Below are 24,613 nucleotides of genomic sequence, written 5' to 3'. Positions count from 1 at the left end.
GGTTTTAAAAAATGTTGGCGATTGCTCAGTACCCTACGCAACCCATGGAATTTTCTGAGTGTTTTCCATTATGGCATAATTTTTTAGAACTTTTTGTATTCTCATTATATCATTGTCTTTGTTGTATTTCCTACCTAGAACTTTGAGATAGATGACCTTGTCTGTAGCAAAAGTTCTCATATTTGACATTTTAAAGAGCAGGAGTTTCTTGGGCAATTGCCCAGAGTGGCTATGTGCCACAAAATCGAAGGTTCTAATAATACCTGCCCTACTGCGAAGAGGCAGAAATTCTAAATGTGGTAGCTGCTCGAGGTAGATTGGGCTTAATGAAAGGCCTAATTATCTCAACTTCTTTCTCATTTCTCGTAATACATGCTAATTGGGACACGTGGTACCCATATATCACGGCAGTATCCCTGTTTCACATAGAAAGTATTGCGTAATAACAGGAGGGGTTGCAGCATCAAGCGCCTCTGAACAAAATATTTGTCTCAGTAATTATAAAAATATGAAGTAACATAAAGAACCACAAACATAATATGGTACTCGTTGTCGTTGAACTAGATAGTGCCAATACACACTCTCTGTTCTAATTGAGCTCCCTTTATATAGGTGAACAGCTATACTTACCAGAATTCTGATAACAGATTTTCTTTTTTTTTTTGTAATTGCGCAGTTGGAAAGCTGCAACAATTTTTTTTTTCAATTTCTTCTGGAAAACATCTTTTCTTTCTCATTATTACGAGGGCCAAAGTAAATATCTATTCGCAACAATTGTTAAACTGGGCCTTCTTTTTAGCGTTGATAAGTTGCATGACATTTAACCTGTCTGGATTGCACAGCAACATTAACCTTCCTGCAATAATTTGGTATCTCAGTGATGATTATTATATATGGTGTTTTATGGCACAAGGTACAATGATGGTCAAAGAGACCCAAGGGAGTATCTCAGTCGGAACATCTGATTTTTGCCAAAAATCTCACTCGTGTGTTCTCGTGATTTGCCTCCTTAGATGATAGGGCTGGACGTGACACGAAGCTTGGAAGACAGTTGCGTCGGTAGTGGAAGCACTCCGACACGGCCACCGCCAGCAGGAAACGTGCCGCGCGGGAGCGCGCGCGGTAGCTCGCTCTCAAACGGCGCATGCGCAGCGCTCCGATTCTGTTCGCGCCTCCCTAAGACTTCCCTTTCTCGGCGGCGCTTCACTTTCCCCGCGGAATGCGTGACGCCCCGATTTCTCTTCGCTCCCCCTCTCCCCTCAACCCGTGTAGGAAGACGAGAAGAGGAGAGTCGGCGAGTTTCGGTTTTGGTTTGCGCGTCGCCCTCTCTGGCTTCCCCTCTTTCCAGAATCAACAGGGCGCACAACAAGCGCGCGGTTGGTGGTGAGGGAGAGAGGCGCCGAGTACGGGCGAGAAAAATCCCTCGCTAAAGTGGGCACAAAGGGACGCACGCAGGGCGCTCTTGGCAAGTTGTCCCCAGACCGCGGTCGCGTGCGCTCTTCATCGGCCCGACGCCAGTGCGAGAGGACAGGCGACGAAGGCGCAATCCGTTTGCCGCTCACCGCCTCACTTTGAGAGACAGATTGCCCCAGGTTGAACATCTCGCACAGTTCTTATTCGTGCTTTTCTTTGCATGTTCACTTAGTTCCTGTTTTCGCTTATTTCTCGCTTACTCGCGCACCGACCAAACGTAGAAAAGCCTGGCTGCTCTGCAACGTTCCCATCTTGATTCGCCCACAGACATTTAAGAACCTGTTTCTCCTTCGTTAGAAAACTGTAAACAGTAATTTAGAGCCAAAAGACGAAGGCTATTCAATTTTTCGTGGCAGCAACTTACAATTATCCGTTTCGCGTCAGGCGCCACAATACATCAACACGAATGGGGTTCGTCTTAGCGCGTGATTTGTCAACTTCTGTGCTCGTCGTTACTCTACTGAGCGTGAGCTTCGCCGTGACGGCGGGGGGCGAGTCCTGGAGTGCAAGAAGTCCACGAGCTGCTGCTACACCTTCGGTGAGCTTGGAGGAAGATGACCTTGCTTTGTCATCTCAGGAAGAGGACACACTTCCAGACCTTCTGCGATTCAACCCGACTCTACAGACCGATAGTCACGTCTACGATTTCATGGTGAGTTTCAATAGCATTTGCATGGTCCTTTTTACCGGTTACCTCTCGTCACGCTTTACCAGCCCTAATTCTAGTGAACCGGAAAGAAATATCCCGTAAGAGACATTTGCTCTTCTTTCCAAATATCAAGTGACAGAACAGAGGTTTTGCGTTGACAAAACCTTCTTTGTGGGAGCCTTTTTTTTGCGACGTTCGATTTTTCCTTAATTATATTTGTTTTGCTCTGGCGAAACAGTAAAAAAGTGGTAGTGGAGCGAAGCAACCCGCTCTTGTTGATGGAAAAAACTTTCAACCGAGCCTCTCGTCACAACCCCCAAACGTGCTACAGATATTCCTAGCAGGTAAACACACGACGTTACTGGTTTAGCGTAAATGCATTATTCTAGAGAATAATTAGATTCGACCAAAGCAGGAGACTACCGACAGCTTTTATCTTTCAGAAGCAAGAAGAAAACTCGAGATCCACCATTTTTACGCCGCGTAATTCACTTTAAAAAAGGGAAAAGCACAGTAGCGTGGGTTTAGGGATTCGAAAACGGCTGAAAGGAATGTGTTGTCTGCGAAAACAATCGAGCGTGCAGAAGTTGTGTGACTTGCTGCAAATGCGTAGCTATTAATCACGTACGTCGGATTCAGGGCAGAAGTTAATTTAGTGCAATCGTTCATTATAAATTGTTGGTTAAAGCTACTACGCATTCATTTATTATGCCAGTCCCTAAAAAAAGCAAATAAAGAATCGCACGTGTATTTTTCAAACCCGAAACAAAATGGAGTATGTAACTACTGGGGGCAAAAGGAAACAAAACTCATAAAAAAGTATAACAAAAAAACGCGTCACCTTTTCCGCAGGAATTTGTCGCAAACTCTATTACACTACTCAAGTAATATTACGCAACAAAACAACGACACGGACGTAAGAGAAGAAGACACACCAAGCGCAAACTTTCAACTAAGGTTATTGTACATCTGAATTGGTGTTATACATGTGCAGAAGTGTAGACTGGGCATGCGCATACATGCGCTTAAAGTGTAGACTGCGCATGAAATCCGCATGCGCAGTCTACACTGCTTCACATGTATAAAACAGGTTCAGTGGTACAATGAACTTGGTTGAAAGTTTGCGCTTGGTGTGTCTTCTTCTCTTACGTATGCTTCAATTTTTTTGCTTCGCAATATTACTTGCGTAATAGATTACCAACTTGCCCGGAATGCTGCTCTCACTCTATTACACGCCGTAAGTCAATTTTCGAGAAAATGAATTGCAGTAGTTGCGTTTTATTTCTACAAGAAAAAATCTCGCTCGACCTGGGCGAGCCATCTAAGTATAACAAAAGAGCACAAAATTGCCCACTACATGATGTATAGGCAGTTGTTTTCATGATAATAACGAACGATCTTTATATAATATGTTGCTGGGCTAGTTGGTCCATTCTTGCGTGGTGTATTAAGCGAAATTTAGATGGTATAGTGAGGCCAACACGGAATAACACCTGTCCTTTGTCTGCCTCACTGTCCTGTTTAAAGTCCGCGCCTAATATTAGACGCAACTGAAGATCAGTAGCATGGTTAAGACGGTAGTGCTCTAATTGTTTATTGCTCACACCATGTTGTACAAGTCATAAAAATATCTTGCAACTTCGAGTGCGTGGAAGTCCATGTTTAGAGTTTCTGTCCGTGTTAGAATTCCTGATCCAATTGGATGCTCTCACGATTTTTTTAGGTTGCCTGTACCAACCAGAACAGCGTTACAAATCTTCAAGGGCAAGATTAGTGTGTGGAAAATTTACATTTTCAGATATTTTTAAGATAGAGATACGGTGAGCAAGTGAACAGCACAGCAGTATAGGTGGACGCACACCGTTTTCGCCTGTATTCATAAATTTCTGTATTCCACTTAAAAATATTCCGGTTCGTATTCTCCTTTTTTCCTACACCAAAGTTCTTACACCACCAATTGCATTGCTGGTGGTGTTATGCGGCTCTTTCAGGTCTCATAATGCAAACAGCATGTTTTTCGTCGCTGCATTTTGTACAACGAATATTAGTCCTGTTATACTGGAGCTAGCTTGTTTATTACAGTTGCTTTTCTTTTAATTAATATATTTTGCGGCCGTTGTAATATACACATCCGTGTTCTAAACGGTGGTACTTTTCTACTCGTCGCAGTGTTCATTTTACGATGTGTATTAGCCCACTGGCTACTTTTGCGTTTAGTGGCCGTGCTTTGTTATGATTCTATTCCTCTGAAGTCTATTATTATCATGTGATCCGTCCAAACAAAATTAAAGATCCTTGCTACAGCGGGGGCACGCGTTCGTGGGAGGCCATTGCGACAGCCAGGACGTACTGAAAATGAAAGCGATCGTAGCAAAATGCGTCCTCCGTTATCTGGTTCCACTCCCGTCAAATAAACGTCCTCTGAATCAGCCCAAGGGGGACAGCCTGCGGCGCTCGCAAACGGCTACAGTTTTCATATCCCGAGAAAATATCTTGCCTATACAGAGAAGAGAGCCGGGCACTATAGTTTCCAATGGCTTGGTCTGTTTGTTATTCGAAGCCATTGTTTTCGAACGACGTCCAAAAAGAACATATTTCTCATAGTACTAGTCGCTGAAGGCACCCACGCAAGCGTAGCATTGTATGCCTTGTGTGCTGCGATTCTTCAGTGTAGACAGACGCGTGGTGTCCCCAAGCAATTTCTAGTAAATCTCAAATGATTTCACTACTTTGAGAACTAGCGTGCACACTCTCGGATCAAGAAAGTCAAGAGAGCGATCAACTGTGCAGTTCGGTTGACGCTTACAGTCGGCACGCTGCAGGCAACAACCAACACGGAGTGAGCAGCAAGCCGAAATAAAAATACGAACGGACACAAAGAAGCACTGATTACCTTTAAATACAGTCAGTTTGAACAGACAAATACGCGTTTTACTCCAAAAATGAAACAGTTGGTAATTTGCGCTTCATTATGTACGATCCTGTTTTCTTTCTGGTAGCGCGCCGGCCAGCATTTACAATTTTATTGGAAAATGGTCAATTTTTAAAGATCCTTTACAATTGCTGCATTCAGGCTAATAAATGTACGACTTCGCGCTAGCCGTTTTACTTATAGAGAAATTTATTTCTAAAGAACACGAAGCATTCACCCCGACTCATCTCTCAACCTGATTTTTCGGAGCCGTTTGCTTTTTTGAGGCCTGTACCCCCCCCTCCCCCCCATGACCTCCACCTCTCTACTGCAGCGCCAAGCACCAGTGCAACCGAATCTGCTGGTCTCCTTACGTGAATGGCTCTTGAATAAACTTCATCAATATTTCCACTTGTCTGTCGCCCAGATCATCCTTGTTGGGAGTGTTCAGCGGAGTGCTGTCCATAGCGTCCCTAAAAATAACAGTCGGCATCTTCTGTTATAACATAATTTTTCTTTTCCCACAAATCTTTAGTACGTTGTGCCTTCCAAATTTATATTTTTTAACTGGTGTTATTGGTACGTCCCCTATTTAGTGCTCCCTGTACGCTCATTTGTTCGTGTGGCAAGTAGCGCAATGACAATGAAGGTCAATGTAGCCTCGTCTTATTCTTCTATGCCCTTTCTTGCGTTTCAGTCATTGGTAATTTTTCTTATCCGTATCTGAACCGGAATTCGTAACCTCTGTGATCGCTCGTCGCCACTGGTAATCTTTCCAGTCAGATCGCAAGGAGCTGCCTCCATGAAGATGTAGTCTCTCGCTACGTCTAAGGCAGTGCCGTAGTATGTGTCTTTGACTTAGTGGAGTACTGTTGTGAACATTTTGAGCCTCTTTGTGGATGGTAAAGGCCGCGGCAAAATCAAAATTCTGGCAATCTGCGCCTGCTATTGTGTAATGAATATGACAAATTCGCTATTGAAACAGTTGGGATTTCTTCCCCTTTGCTGCCAGCGTCCCCCATGCAGCTCCGGTTATATTGCCTGAAGGCTTAGTTCCTTGCACCCTATATAAAGTAACAAAATTAAATCACTGGTTATGTCTCGAAATAAGAGAGAAGGGATGATGAATCAGCGTAAAGGGAACAGGGAACAAGAAAAACTTAATCAGAATGGGTGTTGCGCGCAATTGCACGCGATCCGGACAGGCAATCGTTTCGTGGCTGTCTTTTAAGCAATACGTAGCCCCTAACCAATGTTTTGTATAGCCTGAACCCGATCATCGTTAAAAACGCCCATGAATAAGGAAGCGCAGCAACACAAGTTATTGACGATCGAGTCAATAGTTTTATATTTAAATACTGATTGCACGTTGTCCTAAAAGCCAGACCAGTGTCACCAGATTTGCCCACGTTTACGCTTCATCGCTGTCGTGACTCTCTTGGCTCTGTCACGATGCTGCTTCTCTCACTCGTGCCGTGTGGCCCACGTAGGGAACCGGTTCCGCTTGAGGCAGCGACAACTGGTTGCGATGCGAGGAGCATGGCCTTCCTCATGCAGTTAACCACTGTAAAAACAGAATGCTACGTTTTGCGCGGCCCGAGCTATTTATTAGAATTTTCATTCTCGAGCGCTTTCTTCTTAGCAAAGACCTTTAGCTTCACAGTGCTCTGACGTGGCCTAACTACGCAGTTTCGGAAACACGCTTACTTCACGTGCACTGCACGAGCGCATACGCTCACACGCAGCGCAATTACTTTTTCCTCTAATTCCTCTGTTCTGCCATACTTCGTGATCTCGGCACAGTCCAGTTACGATCTCAGAACTAACCTTCCTATGGCTCAGTCCGCGAACAGAGACACCGTACCGTTGCGCATGAGCAGTCGTGTATTGCTGACGTTTTGCCTGTCTGACAAGGCTTGATGCATTGAACGTCTTTCAGTTAATTAAAAGTCTGGAAGCGCAGTGCCATGAATGTTGTCGCTTGACGCACGATGCGCATGGACACCAATTACGCGTAACGCGTCCTCGTTTTCATCGCTTCGAGCTTTGTGCTGGAAACAGGTGCCAACTTGATATAATGGTCCTCACCATCTGAGTATTCTGACATCTAACGATCTTTACTCTAGCATGCCTGTACAGAGAAGATAAAAAAAGAAGAATGGTAGTAAGTAAAATCCACCTGTGCAGGATGCACTCACGCGCCTCTCTACAAGACATAAATGTGGCGCTATCACCAGGTTCAGTTAATTTGGTACTAAATCGTGACTTTTTTTTTTTGCTCTTGAAGCAGTCCCAGGTGCATCAGACATGGTTGGAATTTGCGACTAGTGCGCATCATAAGTTTAACCCTCGATTATTCACCCAGTTCGTCATACCGTCCTGCCAGTCCAGTTAATCAAGCATATATATGTGCGGTAGAGGGCGCACCAATGACAAGAGAAGAAAATGATAATTTAAAGTTAGAATATCATTGCTCATATTTTTGCGGCTAGATTAATGTTTACGTAACTCTTAACAGAAGCTCTTATTTTAGGCAATGCACAAGCGCCCAGCGTGGCGCAATAACTCGATATGCACGATTTTAATTCCGCCAGGACATCGGAAATTAGACGGCGGCTGAGATTCGTTTAAATATGTTTAGTGTTTACCGCAGAGTTAAAGAACCTAAGGGGCAGTTCAGATCAGTTTAGGGACTCACGGTGATAGACTGCAGTTGAACAGCAATGGTAGCCTGCATGACAATCGAATGCTGAGTGCAAACATCAGCCGAGTTTCTCGGTTTATTTGTGCCAACCACTCACTGCTTACGCTGCGGAAAACTGTACGACAGTGTATTGGCGAAATATTGCTCATTTGATTCGCAACCACACCTAACCTCTGCAACTGCCAGTAACCAAGCAATCCAGAAAAAATAGGGCCCTCATCATTGCAGCCACAACTGTAAAACGGACTTTCAAGCCGATTGTGGAGTCTTCTACTGTTATTGTAGCACCGGGGATGTTATTCTGCGTATTGTCAAATTCAATCATTTTGTCCAGTTGGTTTATATTGCCTTCTCCCATTGGCTCGTAGAAGCGCTATGGTGTCGCTGATTGGAAGAATTTGACAGTGCCCAAAATAACACCCCAGTGCAATAGTTACAACCATCGGTATCGTCAATGGGACGAACGGAGTTTGTGAAAGGGGGTGGGTATCGTCTGAGCACTGGGCGTCACCCCCTCGGCTTGATTCGCTAGCACCTCTATGAGCTACATTGTACATTGCAGGCCGAAGACCTTTCTAATGCTAGCTTTCTTATTCGGGCTTCTTTAACTTTTCTTTTTGCCTTTGATGGCTAAATTGGCAGTAGGTCTATACTTTAAGCGTTTCTCTTCATCAACATAGTTTGCTGTTTTCCTGTTTTTAGAATTATTTCCTCCGATGGCTTCTGACAAGAAAGTATATACTTTCTCAAGGTATTTTTTCGCACTTCAAGCTTTTATACTTTTTTGAACAAAAAAACATATGCTTCAGAGGGAAAGGGAATCTGACTATAATAAAACTAGACAAGGCTGCCCCTGTCCTCGGAGAAAATGGCAGCCGAGAAATTACCTAAAAGCAGCAGTCAGGCGAATTTGACAGTTTATCTTGGAGCGAATCTTTTCGCCCGCATTTCAGCGCAGCTCGCCACAAACGCAGGCTCCGTCATGCGGCTCTCGCACAATTCCTGTATTTGCTCTCCTAGCAGAAAAATGATAAACTTCCGGAGAAAATCAGGCAGAAAATTGCGGATTCCATGCAGAAATGTAATAACTGAGTGTGAAAGTGAAACAAAATTCTAATCGGTCAATTTCTGTTTTTATGAATAAAGGCAACATCAGTGCATTTCACATTCAAGTGTAAAGTGGGAACTAAAAGTAAGTTTATAATTCTGTGTTGAAGGACAACTCACCTAGTGCTTTGTTTTTGCGACGAACAAAAAAGCTAGTCATTAGTCAGACAATAGCCAAACTCAATTTTTGCCTCTACGTACATCTAGAAGCCGCTTATTTTGTGCTGTATAGCCCAGAACGGGGAACTTTGAAACTTTATGGTATTATCGATCGCGATGCTGAGAGAACGAATGAAATTTAATTATTTTATTGCAACACCTTTCGGGTTTTCTCACTAGCCAAGCTACGTCTTTCTACTGTTAGGAAAGAAGGTTATGTTAGGAAAGAAAACAATATGCGCAGCGTAAGTAAAGACTTTTGTGATGACATGCCTGACAGTATTGGAACTAATGGAAGGTGCGGTTCGGTTTTACAACAAGTAAAGCACCAAGTGAAGGTCTTCCTTTGACCCAGTAGTTCGTCCTTTGAATGGTGCGTTTCAACACTGTGGATATATCTATCACAGAAAAAAAAATCTTGTATGGTTTGTTGGCAAAAAAAAGGTATGTCCCACTGTACAAACAACTCACAGAAATGACGAGAAGCATCTGAAGACCTCATGAAATGTAGATGTGGGTGAATATCATTTTTGTTGTACAACAATCGAATACGAACAATAAGAGTCAAATATCGAATCTAATATTCAATAGAAAGCGTAGATGCCTATAATAAGAACTGAAATCTTTATTTCAATGTAAATGGGTACCGCGCTTGTACAAATTAGTGCAATAAACATAGCTAGCTATCAGGACATTTAGGATAAGTTTTAAACACGCGACCAATAAGTGTCACAAAACAACTGGACGGATAGGATCTCTATATTTTTAGAGTATCATTCTCTACAAGCTCTCTAAAAATGAATCCGTGATGTGTGAGTAGCTTTCCGAAAACGCTAAAGAAATTATTGCTAAAAAAAAACGAAGTTACGGTAAAAGAGAAAAAAAAGCTGCTCAAGAACTTGTGCCGTAAACCACGTACAAAAAGGCCCGTTGAAGGGGAAAACTCAATGCTTCTTTGCGTAAAGTTACTAATTGACCAGACTGCCAATCATGGGTTGTCATGTAGGCGTCCACCGCGAAACAAAAGAAAACTTACATTACCCATTTTCTTCCTGCATTTCTTCAAAAGCAGTTGTCCTTTTTAATACGTTAACATTGAGGGTACTTCACTCACTCTTGGGGGGCTATCTATCTATCTATCTATCTATCTATCTATCTATCTATCTATCTATCTATCTATCTATCTATCTATCTATCTATCTGTTTGCCTGTCGTCTGTCTTATACATCTATGTTTGTACTCATGTATCTCTCTTACCGTTTTCCCGCCTACCTGGTTACTTGCTAGCCAGTGGTCAAGCGGGTAGCGCCTCGAGCTGCTGTGCTGAAGTAACAGGGCACGAAACCAACCATTGGACCGACTTGCTTCGCTGAGTGTGTGGAAAAGTGTCCATACGTGCCGCTCTTCAACGAACGTCTTTCGAGCCTCCATGGCTCACCGTTCACGGGTGCACTTCTTGGCAGTGCAACTAGAGGACATAGCGGTTCAAGAAAGATGCGCGAGAGAGTATCTTCGTTGCCGCATGATGCGGTTCTCAGAGTTCGCACGCACCGGCGCGCCACGTATTTCGGAGGACACGCGCAGGCTTCGCGATGGCGGCGCTAGATGGAGCCGAGCGTTCTTAGCGAAGCACAAAAGAGGGCTCCATCTGCAGTACACGCATCGCACGTAACTCGTTTCGACGGTGGAAATACGTTGTGCCGCTGTATTGGTTCAGTTATAATGCATTACCGTAGACAGTGATCGTAAAATGCGTTCTGCGGCAATTCTTTTCACTACTCAAAATTTGTGTCCATTTTTTAGCAGACGGCGAACTATAATGAGACCCTAACGGGCCCGTTTGCAGCGATATATTCGATAAGCATTCCAAAATGCCGAATAGTTCATGTTCAAATGGAAGTACGTGTTCATGGTGTGCAATATGTTATTAGTATTTGAAACGACCAATATTGGCCCATCCCTAACCAAATTTTTTGACAAGGGCCCAGCTATAATGGTTTGAATTAATCGAATCAGTTTTAAGCACTTACGGTGCTGACATTATCGGCACTACTTCGAGGTTTCAGGAATCGAATCTAATAATAGAAACTGTAAGGATCTAGTTTAAATGCCCTTCGAATAAAAGCTATCTTACCAAGCAGCAAGTTGCACAAGGCTCAGTATCACATGCATAAGGTCACATTTTCTTGGTTATGGCTTTCTCTGATACTCTGAACACAGCTATCAATCATTCGAAGGAAAAGAACCTACGTTGAAATCCTCTCTTTTGTTTGCATGAACTGTTTCGTGCGTCAATGTTGTGTAAGTGCGTTCCCGTATTTTTTTTCTTTTTCGACATACAGAAACTTCTTTTTCGTTAGTCTTTAGAATAAAAGCGGCTTTAAAAACATTTCGCAAAACCGCTCCATCACGTCTGGCTTCGCGCAGCCCTTCTAGCAAATGCCCGAACACGTTCACAGCAGGAGTGATCAGTGAGTGAGTGAAGGATGACTGGAGTCCTAAAGCAAGCAGTGCCCCCATGGCAGACACCCTTGTGGAGGCTCCACATCAATATTGGTCAACTGTGGTTCGCTACCGTGCATTAAAATGTTTCTTTTTCTTGTGTGTTTGTTTGTGTTCCGACCACATGTTCAAAATCACAGCGCCATTAACAGCCAGTTATGACCGTGTGTAACTTATATGATAAGCACAGAGCAAGTCATTTTCAAGAAGCATACAAAGAAAGAAAGCTTGTCAAACGCAAATGTAGGAATAAACTGAACCTGCCAAACCGCTGGAGAATCAAAAAATGCTTTGAGGAACATTAGTTACGGAAAGCGTCGAACGACGACTAGCAAATTCTTTCCTTGTGCTATGCATTCCTTCCGCAGTCACGTTTACGTAATTTCAATCATTGAGCAGCCGTGGTACATCGATCGCGTAGCACGTTAACAAGAAAAAGAGCTAGCATAGTGTATTGTGCCCCACTTGCTAAATATCTCATATCTCACCGCGATAATAATCGTGTTATAAAATATATAATAAAGTAATATTTCACCGCGATAAGACATGTATGTGGGCCCGGCATTTCAGTCAGAAGCAATGACCAGCGATCACAGGCAGGGATTTACAGCCGCTGCAGCTGCTCTAATTCCCTAATTTACAAACGCTCCTGAAGTGAAAGATGACTCATTCGCTTCAGCTGAACAGGAAACAGAATGCGCCAGAATCCACACGCGACACGTTTAGAAACGACTTCTAAATTTAAGATACAGAGAGATTTGATACCATTGCAAGCGCTCTCGCCTATTTCGCTAGTGTGTCTCTCAACCGGCCTAAGACGATGACAGCGAGGGACGTGTGATACAAGCGATGTGGTGTCACGAAGCATTGCTGCCCCTCCGCGCTCGATATGGAAATGCGCAGCAAGAGTAGCACCATTCTACGCCGAAAGATGCGACTAAAATTTGCGTTTATAGAAATTGCGGTTGACGTGATTGGGTTAATATGCAATGCAGTAAGGTTTGAGGCTGGGCTAGCTGGCACTCCACGTTACTGTGCTGCATCACAGCGGACACAGGAACAGGAAACGACGAAGGCAAGCGTTTGTCTTCATTGTTTCCTATCCCGGTGTGCGCTGTAATTCACACGGTTTGGAAGTCGTTGTGAATCATTTTCTCAGTGCCCGGCAGCAGGATAAAGGTTAAATAATTCCGACGTTAAAATTAAGGCAAGCAGACCTTGGATATTCATTGCTCAACATCGACTACACGTGTGACCTTTATTTTCCAACTTATAACATGGATCCGGAGTGCAAATCGAGTGATTCCCAACTTTCATGGGATGCTACCGCATGTGTAAATCTGCATATAGGTGGTCCTTAGACTCAGATACCTGTAGCTGTTATAACCCGTCAATTGTTTTGGGCTGACTTCCGTAGTCGGCACATCAAATGCTTCATTACGTGACACAATCTCCGCCTGCATATAGTTCACTACATGAACCGCAATGGCCGTTACACCATATAAACAAATGCTTTCAGTGATTCTTGTGTGGATATCCTCATATGCACGGCCATTTGTTTCTATTCAGTTCACGCGAGCTGCCCATGTTGTGAGACAAGCTGCTGTTTTTAAACACACTGTGAGATTCGCAAATCTGTTCGTTATTAAACTTTGTAACAGACGCTGCAGGCAGACAACTGGCGCTTATGGGAAGTGCTGCACGAACGATGGCCAAAATGCGATGATTTTGAAGACTCAGCACCTTAGTTTAGATCAGTTGCTTACTGGAGCCTTAAAGTGTTTTCAGCAAATGAGGTGAAACATTATAATGGTGAAGGCATCCACAATTTTATAAATTTTGAAGGGTAAATATACCTTGAAAGGGAAATTCTATGTAGACACTCTTGAAAGATCGAAAAGATACGTTGGGCTATATCAGCAATGCGACCAAAGATTTGCGTATCCAAACACATACTTCCACGGGTGGAGCAAATTTTCCCCGCCACACATTATTAGTCAAGTGACAGTCACCGTCAGATTAATTCTGCTGTAATTTGTTAAGCATTTTGTGTGGGTGTGCTGTGTATTCATAGGCGATCAGTTCCTTGCTGCTAATGCCACATCCAGGCAAATTTAGATGCACCTTACGGCGATAACGACCCACTCATCAATAAATTGGATTCTGCCATCTGCCTGCGGTTGCCACTTTTCAACTAATAGAAGTTGTCGATATTTAACGACTACTTGTCTGATCCATTTGCGAAATCTCGCTTTATCATTTCAACTCCAGATGTGCATCCTGAGAGCTCGCCATCGGAAAGCAACAGCACAGAAGCCTCCAGAAAAACTTAACATTCAACGGAAGCAATGAATTTCCATCGATCATCATTCCCTTGAAAGACGTAGGCCGAAAGCCAAACCCAGGTTGATGAGCATTTCACACCCTCCCGAGCTATCGATATTATCAGCGCCGCCCACAGGAAACAGCTAATGTGTGCATTTTATCAAGATATAAAGGTCCACTTTTTTGCCACCTGGGCGCAAATAAAGATGAAGCGATTAGGATGGTGAACGTTTCCGGTGAACTTTTTTTCTTGCACGTGGACGAAAGCACTACTCAGATCTCGAATAATGCTGTAAGTACATTGCTAACCTCGCAGCTCACATGTACTTTCTCATTTCTTTTTTTTTGGACGAAGACGAAGTTACTCAGTGCTAGAACGCATCTGTCCCAGCTAGCCAGTTTTCGTCAAATTTTCATCAGTCTCTGGGGCAGTTTCCGCGTCCTGGCTTGAGGCGATGGACGCGGAACGTTCCGCAGGCCCGTGCTGCCAGAAGTCTGCAACGGCAATCTCTTCTATGAGTCAAGGCACCTGGTCAACCACCAGTGACCGCTCAAGAGAGACTCCTACTCCTGTGGCCATGGATGCAGAGCCTATTGCCGGCCCGTCTGGCAAGATCACTACATTAAGAAGTTCCTCACGGAAACGAGGCACCTGGTCCAGCACCAGCGAAGACACAGAGGTCTACTCCATCACAGGTGACGACTCATCTGATGACAGCTTCGTGTCGGTGAGGAGCCGAAGGGCTAAAAGGAGGCTTATCAAGGCGTCGTCACCAGCGAGTACGTCAACCATGCAGGCAGGTAGTGAACGCTGGCCGCACACCATCCTCTTCATGCCAGTGGATTCTTCGGTCAACCTTCGAGTATTGAACAGGCAAGCTCTCTCTGTTTTTCTTGAGGGAAAGGCGCCAAACGAAATCAAGGAAGTCCGGCTGAACACACGAAAGAATGTTCTAGCTGTCGACACAACCCGTGGAACCACGCTGGAGACGCTACGACAGATAACAGATTTGGGCAACATAAAAGTACGATCGGTCATACCTATGGATGGGGCCTGCACTGCAGGTGTGATCTACGATGTTGACTTGGCTATTTCGAACTCGGACCTGCCAATTCTGATCAAACCGGCATACGAAGGAATGGTCATCACGCACGTATGCCGACTTGGCAACAGCCGTTGTGTGAAGATTGTGTTCAAGGGGGATTCCATCCCTTCGCACGTAAAGGTCGGTCACTTCCGACATGTCGTACGACGGTTTATCCCAAAGCCGCTTCAATGCCACAAGTGCTTTAAGATCGGACATGTTAAGGGCGCCTGCGCAAACTCCCCAATATGCCCCCGGTGCGCGGAGTCACACACGGTAGATGTCTGCCATGCCACAAACTTTAGGTGTGGCAACTGTGAAGGCACCCATGAAGCGACGTCTAAAGAATGCCCAAGAATCAAAAAAGAGTTCGAAGTTCTGAAGCAAATGGTGAGGGATAACTCAACACATAGAGAAGCCTCAGAAAAGATCCGGCGTCGACGTCGCCATCGACGGAAACGCTCAAGACAGGGTGGAGCTCGTGCGCCGCTTGCGCCAACGCCATCATCTTCAAGTAGAACGCCCGAGAGCACAAGGAGGCCTCCGACGGGAAATGCTGCCCCCGTGGAAGAGTGGCCGGCGCTTGCAAGCTCTCAGTCTTCTAAGGAGCCTCCACGCTTGATGCTCCCATCGAAGCCCGCTTCTGTCGGTGGGGCTTCAACAGTCGACTGCCAAATGATCCCGGTGCTGCGATCCATTGTGAATGTCATCAGGGCCATGCTGACAAGCATTGACACTCCATCTGCTCGTAGTGGACTACAAGTGCTCGACGCGCTGAGCCCCGTCCTAGCAAGCCTTGAGTGAAGCCATGACTGACAATCACAAGTCATTTCGTAAGGAGGTCAGAGAAGCGTCGATCCTTCAGTGGAACGCGAGAGGTCTAAGATCTCGCATCGCCGATTTTCGTCAATTTGTTCTCACTAACCGCTTTCCAATCATTGTCATCTGTGAACCAAAATTATCCCATCCAATGAGACTATCCGTCTACGAGACAATATTCTCATCAAGCGACATCAAAAGTAGCAAGGTGGTCGTGTTTATTCGCCGTTAACTCACTTACGTCGTCCAACCGGTGCAACATCATGACGACAATCAGTATGTGTGCATGACTGTTAAAAATAGGAAAGTCACCTTTGCACTCTTGGGGGTGTATCTGTCTCCATCAAGTCGATTTGACACCAAAAGACTAGAAGACATCTTGAAAACACAACCTGGTCCATGGATTATCACCGGGGATTTCAACGCTCACCATACCATTTGGGGAAGCTCAAAGGTTAACGCGACGGGAAGACGACTAGCTTCATTAGCTTCCAACAATGGTCTCTACCTGCTGAATGACGCGAGTCCAACATTTCTGCGGGGAATAACGTACAGCAGCTGCCTCGATTTGACTTTCGTCTCCCACCGCCTCGCCACACATGTTAAGTGGTTTTTGGACATTGAAACGCACGGAAGTGACCACATCCCCACTTACCTCAAGATCAAGGGAATGTCCAACACGTCTACGTTCACCACGATACGAAGAATAGATTGGTCTGTCTTGAGGACGCTTGTCACAAAGGCCTCTCTTGTGGACTTCAACAAGCTATTAAGAAAACGGCACAGACGGCCACGCGCACACTTACGTGTTCTCCAAGGTATTCTGAATTCGACCTGGAATTGGAGCGGCTTCGTGCGATTCGCCGTCGTGCCGAAAGGAGATATCGACGCACTAAGTCAATTCAGGATCTCAGAACAGCCAGGCGAATGCAAAAGAAGATACAACGCCGAATGGATAAACTTGAGGCTCAGCGTTGGTCGAAATTTTGTGCGTCGCTAGATCCACGCAAACCGCTATCTCAAATATGGAGAACTGTGCGAGGTCCACGTTCTGTTCCGGAACAGCGTTTCCCGTTTAAGGCCCTAGCACTATTCCAGTGCCGACAAGACATTTATGTGGCGGAAGACTTCTGTGCTATGACTGCGGGCCAGCCAACTCGCGCAGGTTCGCTTACATTGAACCGTATTCCAGATTCACGCGATTCACGCATGGATCTGCCTTTCACGACGCAAGAGCTTGACGCGGCGCTCGCCCTATGTAATCGGTCGTCGTCGCCTGGTCCGGATGACATATCTTACCGCATGCTATGTCACCTTGGTGAACGGGCACGAAGTGCACTCCTTCATATCTATAACGAGTCCTGGCAAGAGGGCAAAGTTCCTCAAGATCGGAAGCTCAGCCGCCTGGTACCGCTTCTGAAGCCTGGCAAGTCTCCCTTAGAGATTACTTCATACCGACCAATTGCGCTGGCAAGTTGCGTTGGGAAGGTAATGGAGCGAATGATCCTCGCCAGACTTGAGTGGTATCTTGAACATTACGAAATCTACCCGGACGCCATGGCTGGTTTTCGACGTCACCGATGTTCTATCGACAACGTTATCGATCTGGTAACCTATGTTCAACACCAAAAGACGTGTAAGAGGTTATCTGTCGCAATGTTCTTAGATATAAAGGGAGCCTACGACAACGTTCTTCATGACGCCATACTTGCAGCATTGGAATCGGTGGGCCTAGGCGGTCCATTATATCGTTGGACTCGCAGTTATTTACATAGGCGGTCTCTATTTCTTAACACTGAAGCTGGCCCAACCTCGCAATATTATACGCACCACGGAGTTCCACAAGGTGGTGTCTTGAGTCCCACGCTTTTCAACCTTGTACTCATTGGTCTCGTGGAACGACTTCCGAACACAGTTAAAATTTCAATGTATGCCGATGACATCTGCGTGTGGGCATCTGGTGTGACACGGCCGCAAGTACGCGCCAGGCTTCAAAAAGCTGCCACGTCAACATCGGCCTACTTAAATGAACAAGGCCTCAAGATCTCGCCAGAAAAATGCGCATTGGTCGCGTTTAGCCGGAAGCCAATGAGATCATACGATGTCTCTATCGACGGTCAAAACATTCCTTATGTCAGGACGCACCGATTCTTAGGAGTAATCATTGATCGCGACCTCTGCTGGAGTCCTCATGTGGCCTACCTAAAGAAGCGCCTGACGGATATTTCTAATGTGTTTAAGTTTCTTGGAGGAAATGTCTGGGGTACTTCAGTACATGCAATGATGCAACTGTACAGGACGCTCTTTCTTGGGCATTTGCGATACAGCTTGCCTGTGCTGACCAACACCTGCAGAAGTAATATCCGTACACTCGAAAGCGTCCAGGCCCAGGCGCTTAGAGTGTGTCTTGGATTGCCGCGGTGTTCGTCAACGGCTGAAACCATTGCGATTGCACACGATTTCCCAGCCAAGACCCATATAGTCATGGAAGCACTCAGAGCACGCGTAAGACACCTTGCTCGAGCCCCTGCCCATCATCTAGCCACACTGCCGGAGGATCGACCACGTGCTTCCTTTTGTGAAACTGTCCTGCCCTATCGTGCATACCTTCCATCAGGTTATACAGCTCCAGCGAAAGTTCCGTTTCCACCATAGTGCTTGGCTCAAGCAAAGGTTCGACTTATCGTACCAGGCATACGAACAAAAGCCCAACTCTCGTCTCCAGCACTCAAGCAGCTTTCACTGCTCTTGCTGTACGAGACGTACAACGATCATCATCATCTGTATACTGACGCTTCAACCACGGTGAATGGGTCTGCAGGATCGGTGATGTTTCCTGCAAAACCTTCCACCATAAAGATTCGACTCTCACCAGACTACATCGACTGCCGCGGAGCTTGCTGCTATTCGTTGTGCACTTCGTGTAATTTCTGAAGAAATACCCAAGAAATGGAGCGTGTTCACTGACTCCAAGGCTGCACTTCATTGTTTGGTTTCTGCCTTACGCCGAGGACCCCACGAACAACTAGTTCTAGAAATCAGACTGCTGCTTCACCACCTCGTCGAGCAAGGACACGACATCACATTGCAGTGGATTCCAAGCCACTGTGGCATAATGGGCAATGAACTTGCCGACGCAGCAGCACGATCTGCACATGAGGAGGGCTTGCAAGACTCCATTCCATTCTCAAGAACAGACGCTGCAACGAAAATTCGTGTGCTTGCAAATGAAGCCATCAAAACTTTATGGAACACACCAAGCTTAAAACATACACGTCTACACCGACTGGACCCATCCCTTCGACTTCGACCCCCATCTGGACTCTCTCGACTAGAAACAGCAGTACTTTGCCGACTGTGGCTTGGTGTCGCCTACACAAGATCCTTCGCCTTCCGAGTCGGTATGGACGACAGCGCGGCTTGCAGACACTGCGGCGGCGAGGAGACCATCGAACACGTGCTCTGCCACTGTCCTCAGTACAACGCGCACCGGCTGTCACTAGCGACCACGTTGGCACGCCTTGACGACAGGCCACTTTCAGAACAGTCAGTTTTGGAATGCCGACGTTAACTGTCGTCGCAGCAAAAGTCGGTCAAGGCTTTGTTGACTTTTCTACGTGACAGTGGCCTATTAGAAAGACTATAATGACCCCATTTCATCCCTTTTCATATTTTTTTTCTCACGCTTTTATTTTTGTCACGCTCTTCTTTCCGTCTTTACTTCCCCTTTCCCTTCCCCTAGTGCAGGGTAGCAAACCGGAGGTTTTAAGTCTGGTTAACCTCCCTGCCTTTCTCTCATTTGCATATCTCTCTCTCTCTCTCTCATTTTTTTCGCAGCTTTCGCGCAATACCGGCGTCTAAGAGAAATACATTTACTTTGCTTCGTACCACCTTTATTCATAATATGTCGCAGGGTGTTACGCAACAAACGATACAAGTTGACCTGGACGCCCAGGGGAAGTGACATTGGAGATACTGAAAGAAATGATGTATCGCCTGAATAATAATATTGGTAGATCATCAGCAGGTAGATTTGACGCGTTCCATTAGGTTCACGATAATAGGAAAGGTCAGGCTGAAGTCGTATGTGTCAGAGAACAACACCCGTTACGCTCGAGGTAGCAAGTTTTCGGAGACATTCATGGATTTACTACATAGCACAGTGCCGCACGTTTCTTTCCTTTTTCTCAGTATGGTTTGCAGAAAATTTATTCATGAAACTAAACGACCCGAACATTAGTTTGTCATGATTTTCTCACTAAACGTAACTGTATTGTATAATCTGTATTGCATTTTCCGTGCCCTGGCATATATAACTCATACACAACTCTAAGTTCCGTATTCATGGGACGTTCAAAGATTGTCTTAATTTAATTTAATTATGGGGTTTTACGTGCCAGAACCACTTTCTGATTATGAGGCGCGCCGTAGTGGAGGACTGAGGAAATTTCGACCACCTGGGGTTCTTTAACGTGCACCTAAATCTAAGCACACGGGTGTTTTCGCATTTCGCCCCCATCGAAATGCGGCCGCCATGGCCGGCATTCGATCCCGCGACCTCGTGCTCAGCAGCCCAACACCATAGCCACTGAGCAACCACGGCGGGTCAAAGATTATCTTCTGTCTATAACAACCACTAAACGTTTTTCAAGATAGACTTCGAGCATCTGAAAATAAATTTCCCGTAGGATACTTCAAAGTCGCAAAATGGTAGTTCGTGCTTTCAAATAATACTAAATCACATAATAGTCCAATTACTCCTAGAAACCTGAAAAGACTAGCTTTGGAAGTCAGAAATTCACAATGTGGTTAAAATAAATCTAGGCTCCCACCGTAGGACGTGCCTCATATACTAATTGTGACGGAGGCCAGATATGCGAGAAGTATATATTTGCGAAATATTTACAAAGAAACCTAGGCCAAGAGACGATGTCCAATCCGGCCCACGTGCAAGCTACCTCATCGTCGTCTTCATCGGTCTGCCAAACCTCGCGGTGATTCATGTATCGATCGCTCCGTAACATCGCCCTCCGTTGGCAGAAGCGCCGTCTTGGCGCTTGCTAAGAAGCTGAGGAGCTAGAAGGGCAACAGGACTTCAGCCGGGAAACGTGAACATCAGTTGGTAGTGAGGCGGTCGAAGAAGCAGGGCCCAGGGGTATAATCTCGTAACTGACGTCACCGAATTGACGCAGCACTTTGTAGGGCCCAGTGCAATGTGGGAGGACCTTCTTTGATAGACGAACGCGGTGGCATGGTCATCATAGGAGGACCAGGGAGCCAGGCATGAAGTGCGCATTTCTGTGTCGGTTGCCGAACGGTACTTTTGTTAGTCTTGGGAAGCGCTGGGTTGGAATTGTGCAAGCTGACGAGCTGCATGGGCTCGACTAACGACGTCACTGGCGTATTCAGTAGGCGAGTGAGGAGCCGACTAAAGGAGAGTCTTGAATAGGAATGCAGGATGTCTGCCAAACAGTAAATAAAACGGAATATCCAGCGTTGTCTGCCGTGACAAACTGTACGCGAAGGTAATAAATGGCAATGTACTGTCCCAGTCACGATGATCAACTGAAACATACATGGCCAGCATCTCAGTTAGCGTTCCGTTCAAGCGCTCGATCAGTCTATTCGTCTCTGAATGATAAGCGGTGGTGAGCTTATGTTCATTGAAGCACGTAGGAAGAGGGACATATACCACTTGTGAGAGGAAGTAACCCCCGCGATCGGTCGCGGAGCTGTCGAGGGGCGCCATGATGTAGAATTGCGTCGTGGAGGAGAAAGTCAGTGACGTCTGTGCAACAGCGTGTCGGCAATGCCCCGGTGATTGCCTGGGAGGGGGGGGGTGTAGGGGCGTGCTCCCCCTTTTCTTTTTCGCCCTCTCCCCATGGCTATATAATCAGCCGCCTTTGACTTCAATAAACAGTTGCAAGTAGCGCCTTGTCCTTTATTTGTTCCTTCTCGTGTGTGCTGTCACATTTAGCGCTTCATCTTTTGGAAGAACGGTACATGCCAAGCCATCAAAACCGATGCCGGGTGCAGGTGTATGCACGCGAGACACCTAGGTGACCGGCAGTCAGTACGTCGTGAAGCTGGTGAAGAACACTGCATCGTAGATGGCAAGGTAGAACAAGCAAGATCTCTGGGCCATCTGAGCTGAGATTACAGCGATACAGAACGTTGTCGCGTAGCTCAAACAGGCGAATGGAATGGTCCGGTGATGGAGCGGTTAGCCGGTCGGTGATGAGCCGTGAAGACGCATCTCGTCGCTCTTCGGTGGGGATATCCTCCGAAGCAAGGATGAACAGTACGCAGGCGTCTGAGTCAGGGCGAATGAGGTCGGGAGCATTGACATGGTGGTGTGACAAGCAATCTACGTCTTGGTGCAATCGTCCAGATTCGTAATGCACAACAAACGAGTATACTTATTAAATGTATCCTTCGCCTACATCTCGCCTCCGTCGGAGTTTGATGGAAGTGCGGAGTACGTCACGCCTCGCAACGGAACTCCGCAGCGGCCTTCATATTCAACATCTGTGTGCAATGGCATAAAACGTGGCACCCACATCAACGCCCACTACTTCAACGGCCGCGCTGGTGCATCCCCGGGATCCTGGCACATTCTGCAGTTCCCGTGAAACGGACGTCGAAGACTGGCTAGCGGACTACGAATGCGTGAGCGCTAACAACCAATGGGACCCTACGCTGCTGTTGGCAAATATTTTTTACCTCAAAGGCACTGCAAAAGTATGGTTCGATAACAACGAAGCTGATATCGGGAGCTGGGACGCCTGCAAAAAGAAACTACGTGATTTTTTTAGAAGCCCGTTGGCCAAAATATTTCCACGAAAATGATACTCGCGTCACGTGCGCTGACGTCTATAAAATCTTACGTCTCGTACATTAATGACGTGTTGTCGCCATGTCCAAAGGCCGATGCCGATATGCCGAAGGAGGACAAGGCTGGGAATATCTTGAAAGTCATCACCAACGATGCCTTCAACCTTTCTCTGTGCGAAATTTCTCTACCTTTGGCGCTATTACAAAGAAGTGCCGGTGCTTTGAGCAAGCTAAAAGCCGGCGCATTAGCAGCGCGTTTACCCGTCTTCATAAAACGGCGGCAACGTCTTCTTGCGAAGATCACACGGCAGCACAGCCTTCGGTTCTGCCAAATCAGGTGACACGGATTGTAAGCCGCGAACTTGAGGCCATGACCCCTGCCCCAGTTCACGCTGGTGACTCGAGATCGATCACGGCTCCATTCCTCCAGCCATTGTCCGGCAGGAGCTCGCCAACATGGCATTCACTCTTTGTGCACCGCGACCAGCCCAACACAAACTTCATGGCGCCCGTCCTCATACTATCGAGAGCAAGCGACTCGGTACGCGATCTCGCTCTCCCAAACCTCGCGTTCATGCATATATCGAGCGCTCCGTAACAATAACGCCGTTTTGGCAGTAAAAACACAGAATAAAATAAAACGCCTAATTCCTCAAAAGGCGGTGCAATTTCCTAACTGCAATGTAAGATTGTTTAGGCGAGCACTTATATATAACCAGTATATGCAACAGAGAATTTGTTGGTTCTGCGGAACATAACCGCTTGTCAAAAAAAAAAAGAACTCGTTGGTTTAGGAGGAAGCTCAGGCTTACAATTTTTTAGCAGCGCACAAATTGACAACGACGACAGAACAGAGAGAGGACGGGGCAAGCGCAAGACTAACAGCTATGTTTTTATTTGCGAAGAACAAGCTATAAAATTACTGAAATAAAATAACGCGGGTCATGTGTATGATGCTTGTCACACATTCAAGAACAATCAATAAAAGCGATCTCGTCATTGGATAAAAAAACCGAAGTTTGGCAGAGATACATGTTCCTATTCTTCGTCATATTATACGCCTTTGCGATTTCACGTGTCTGCTCATCGCAGCGGTTTACAGCTACCGAGGTATTCGCAAAAGCAGGCACGCAACCGCAGTCACAGCATTGGCTGGCAAGGTGAGAAGACGCAGCTTGATTTGAGAAATTAGCATGCTCGGCGTAACCGAACACCGACCCACTAACTAGTCTGCCCAACGTACTTATTACGGCATGTCAAATGATTACTGTAAACCATCTCAAAGAAACAGTCATTTTATTCGCTTTCGTGTTTCATAGAACAACCACTAGCCCTTGTTTTAGGCCAATCCTTGATCCTTATTGATTGCAACAAACAAACCGGAAAATACAACACCGCTTCTATGTTGACCCTGAACTTTTTTAAAGAGGTATTATATTAGATATTAACTTATTATATAATATCTTATAAGGCATTATACGCAGCTGGCAGACTGATTGAGCAAGCCTTACTATTCAGCTTGACCAAGCGCTCTCAGGCAGCGACGAGAAGCGACGTGGCAAAACCGGCTGTCTTTAGGCGATCAAGCTCTTTGTGAAAGCATACTCTTGTGGCATTAAAGCCAGATTTTGAAAGCATCGAGTATGAAAAAAATGCTGCGAGCCGGTTTTTTTTTTAGCAATTTACAATATGGTATGGTATGGTAAAACTTTATTGAAGTCCTGCAGATCGTGCGTCTTCACGAAGCGGGCAGCTACCGGAACTGGAAGGCCGAGCCTCTCGGCTGCATCGAGTGCCTGCTGGACAGCCCAGAGTTAGTCAGCCAAAAAAGGGTTGTGGAGGACCGCCTCCCATTTGGCCGAGCTGTTATTGATGATAGAGCTTGACCGGGCACACCGCCAGAGCATGTGTTCTAACGTGGCTATATCTCCACAATCGCGGCAGGTACCATCGGTGTGTGTGTCCGGATGAATCTTATGTAACAGCGACGGATTGGGATACGTATTCGTTTGTAGCAGACGGAGTGTTAGTGCTTGAGCTCTATT

General features: G+C 45.9%; 1 protein-coding gene across 1 annotated transcript in view; it reads left to right on the top strand.

Annotated features, from left to right (window-relative positions):
• The first annotated feature begins 1,661 nt into the window (after positions 1-1,661).
• AstCC (Allatostatin double C) overlaps positions 1,662-24,613 on the top strand; it is a 257,675-nt gene continuing 234,723 nt past the window's right edge. Inside the window, exon 1 of the mRNA XM_050172716.3 lies at positions 1,662-2,125. Coding sequence (XP_050028673.2) covers positions 1,880-2,125 — 246 coding nt within the window. The 5' untranslated portion in view covers positions 1,662-1,879. The remainder of the gene's footprint in view (positions 2,126-24,613) is intronic.

The sequence above is a fragment of the Dermacentor andersoni genome, chromosome 3 (genome assembly GCF_023375885.2).
Source record: "Dermacentor andersoni chromosome 3, qqDerAnde1_hic_scaffold, whole genome shotgun sequence".
NCBI lineage: Eukaryota > Metazoa > Arthropoda > Arachnida > Ixodida > Ixodidae > Dermacentor > Dermacentor andersoni.
The sequence above is the reverse complement of the archived record's forward strand: the minus strand, read 5'-3'. Positions and strand labels throughout refer to the sequence as shown.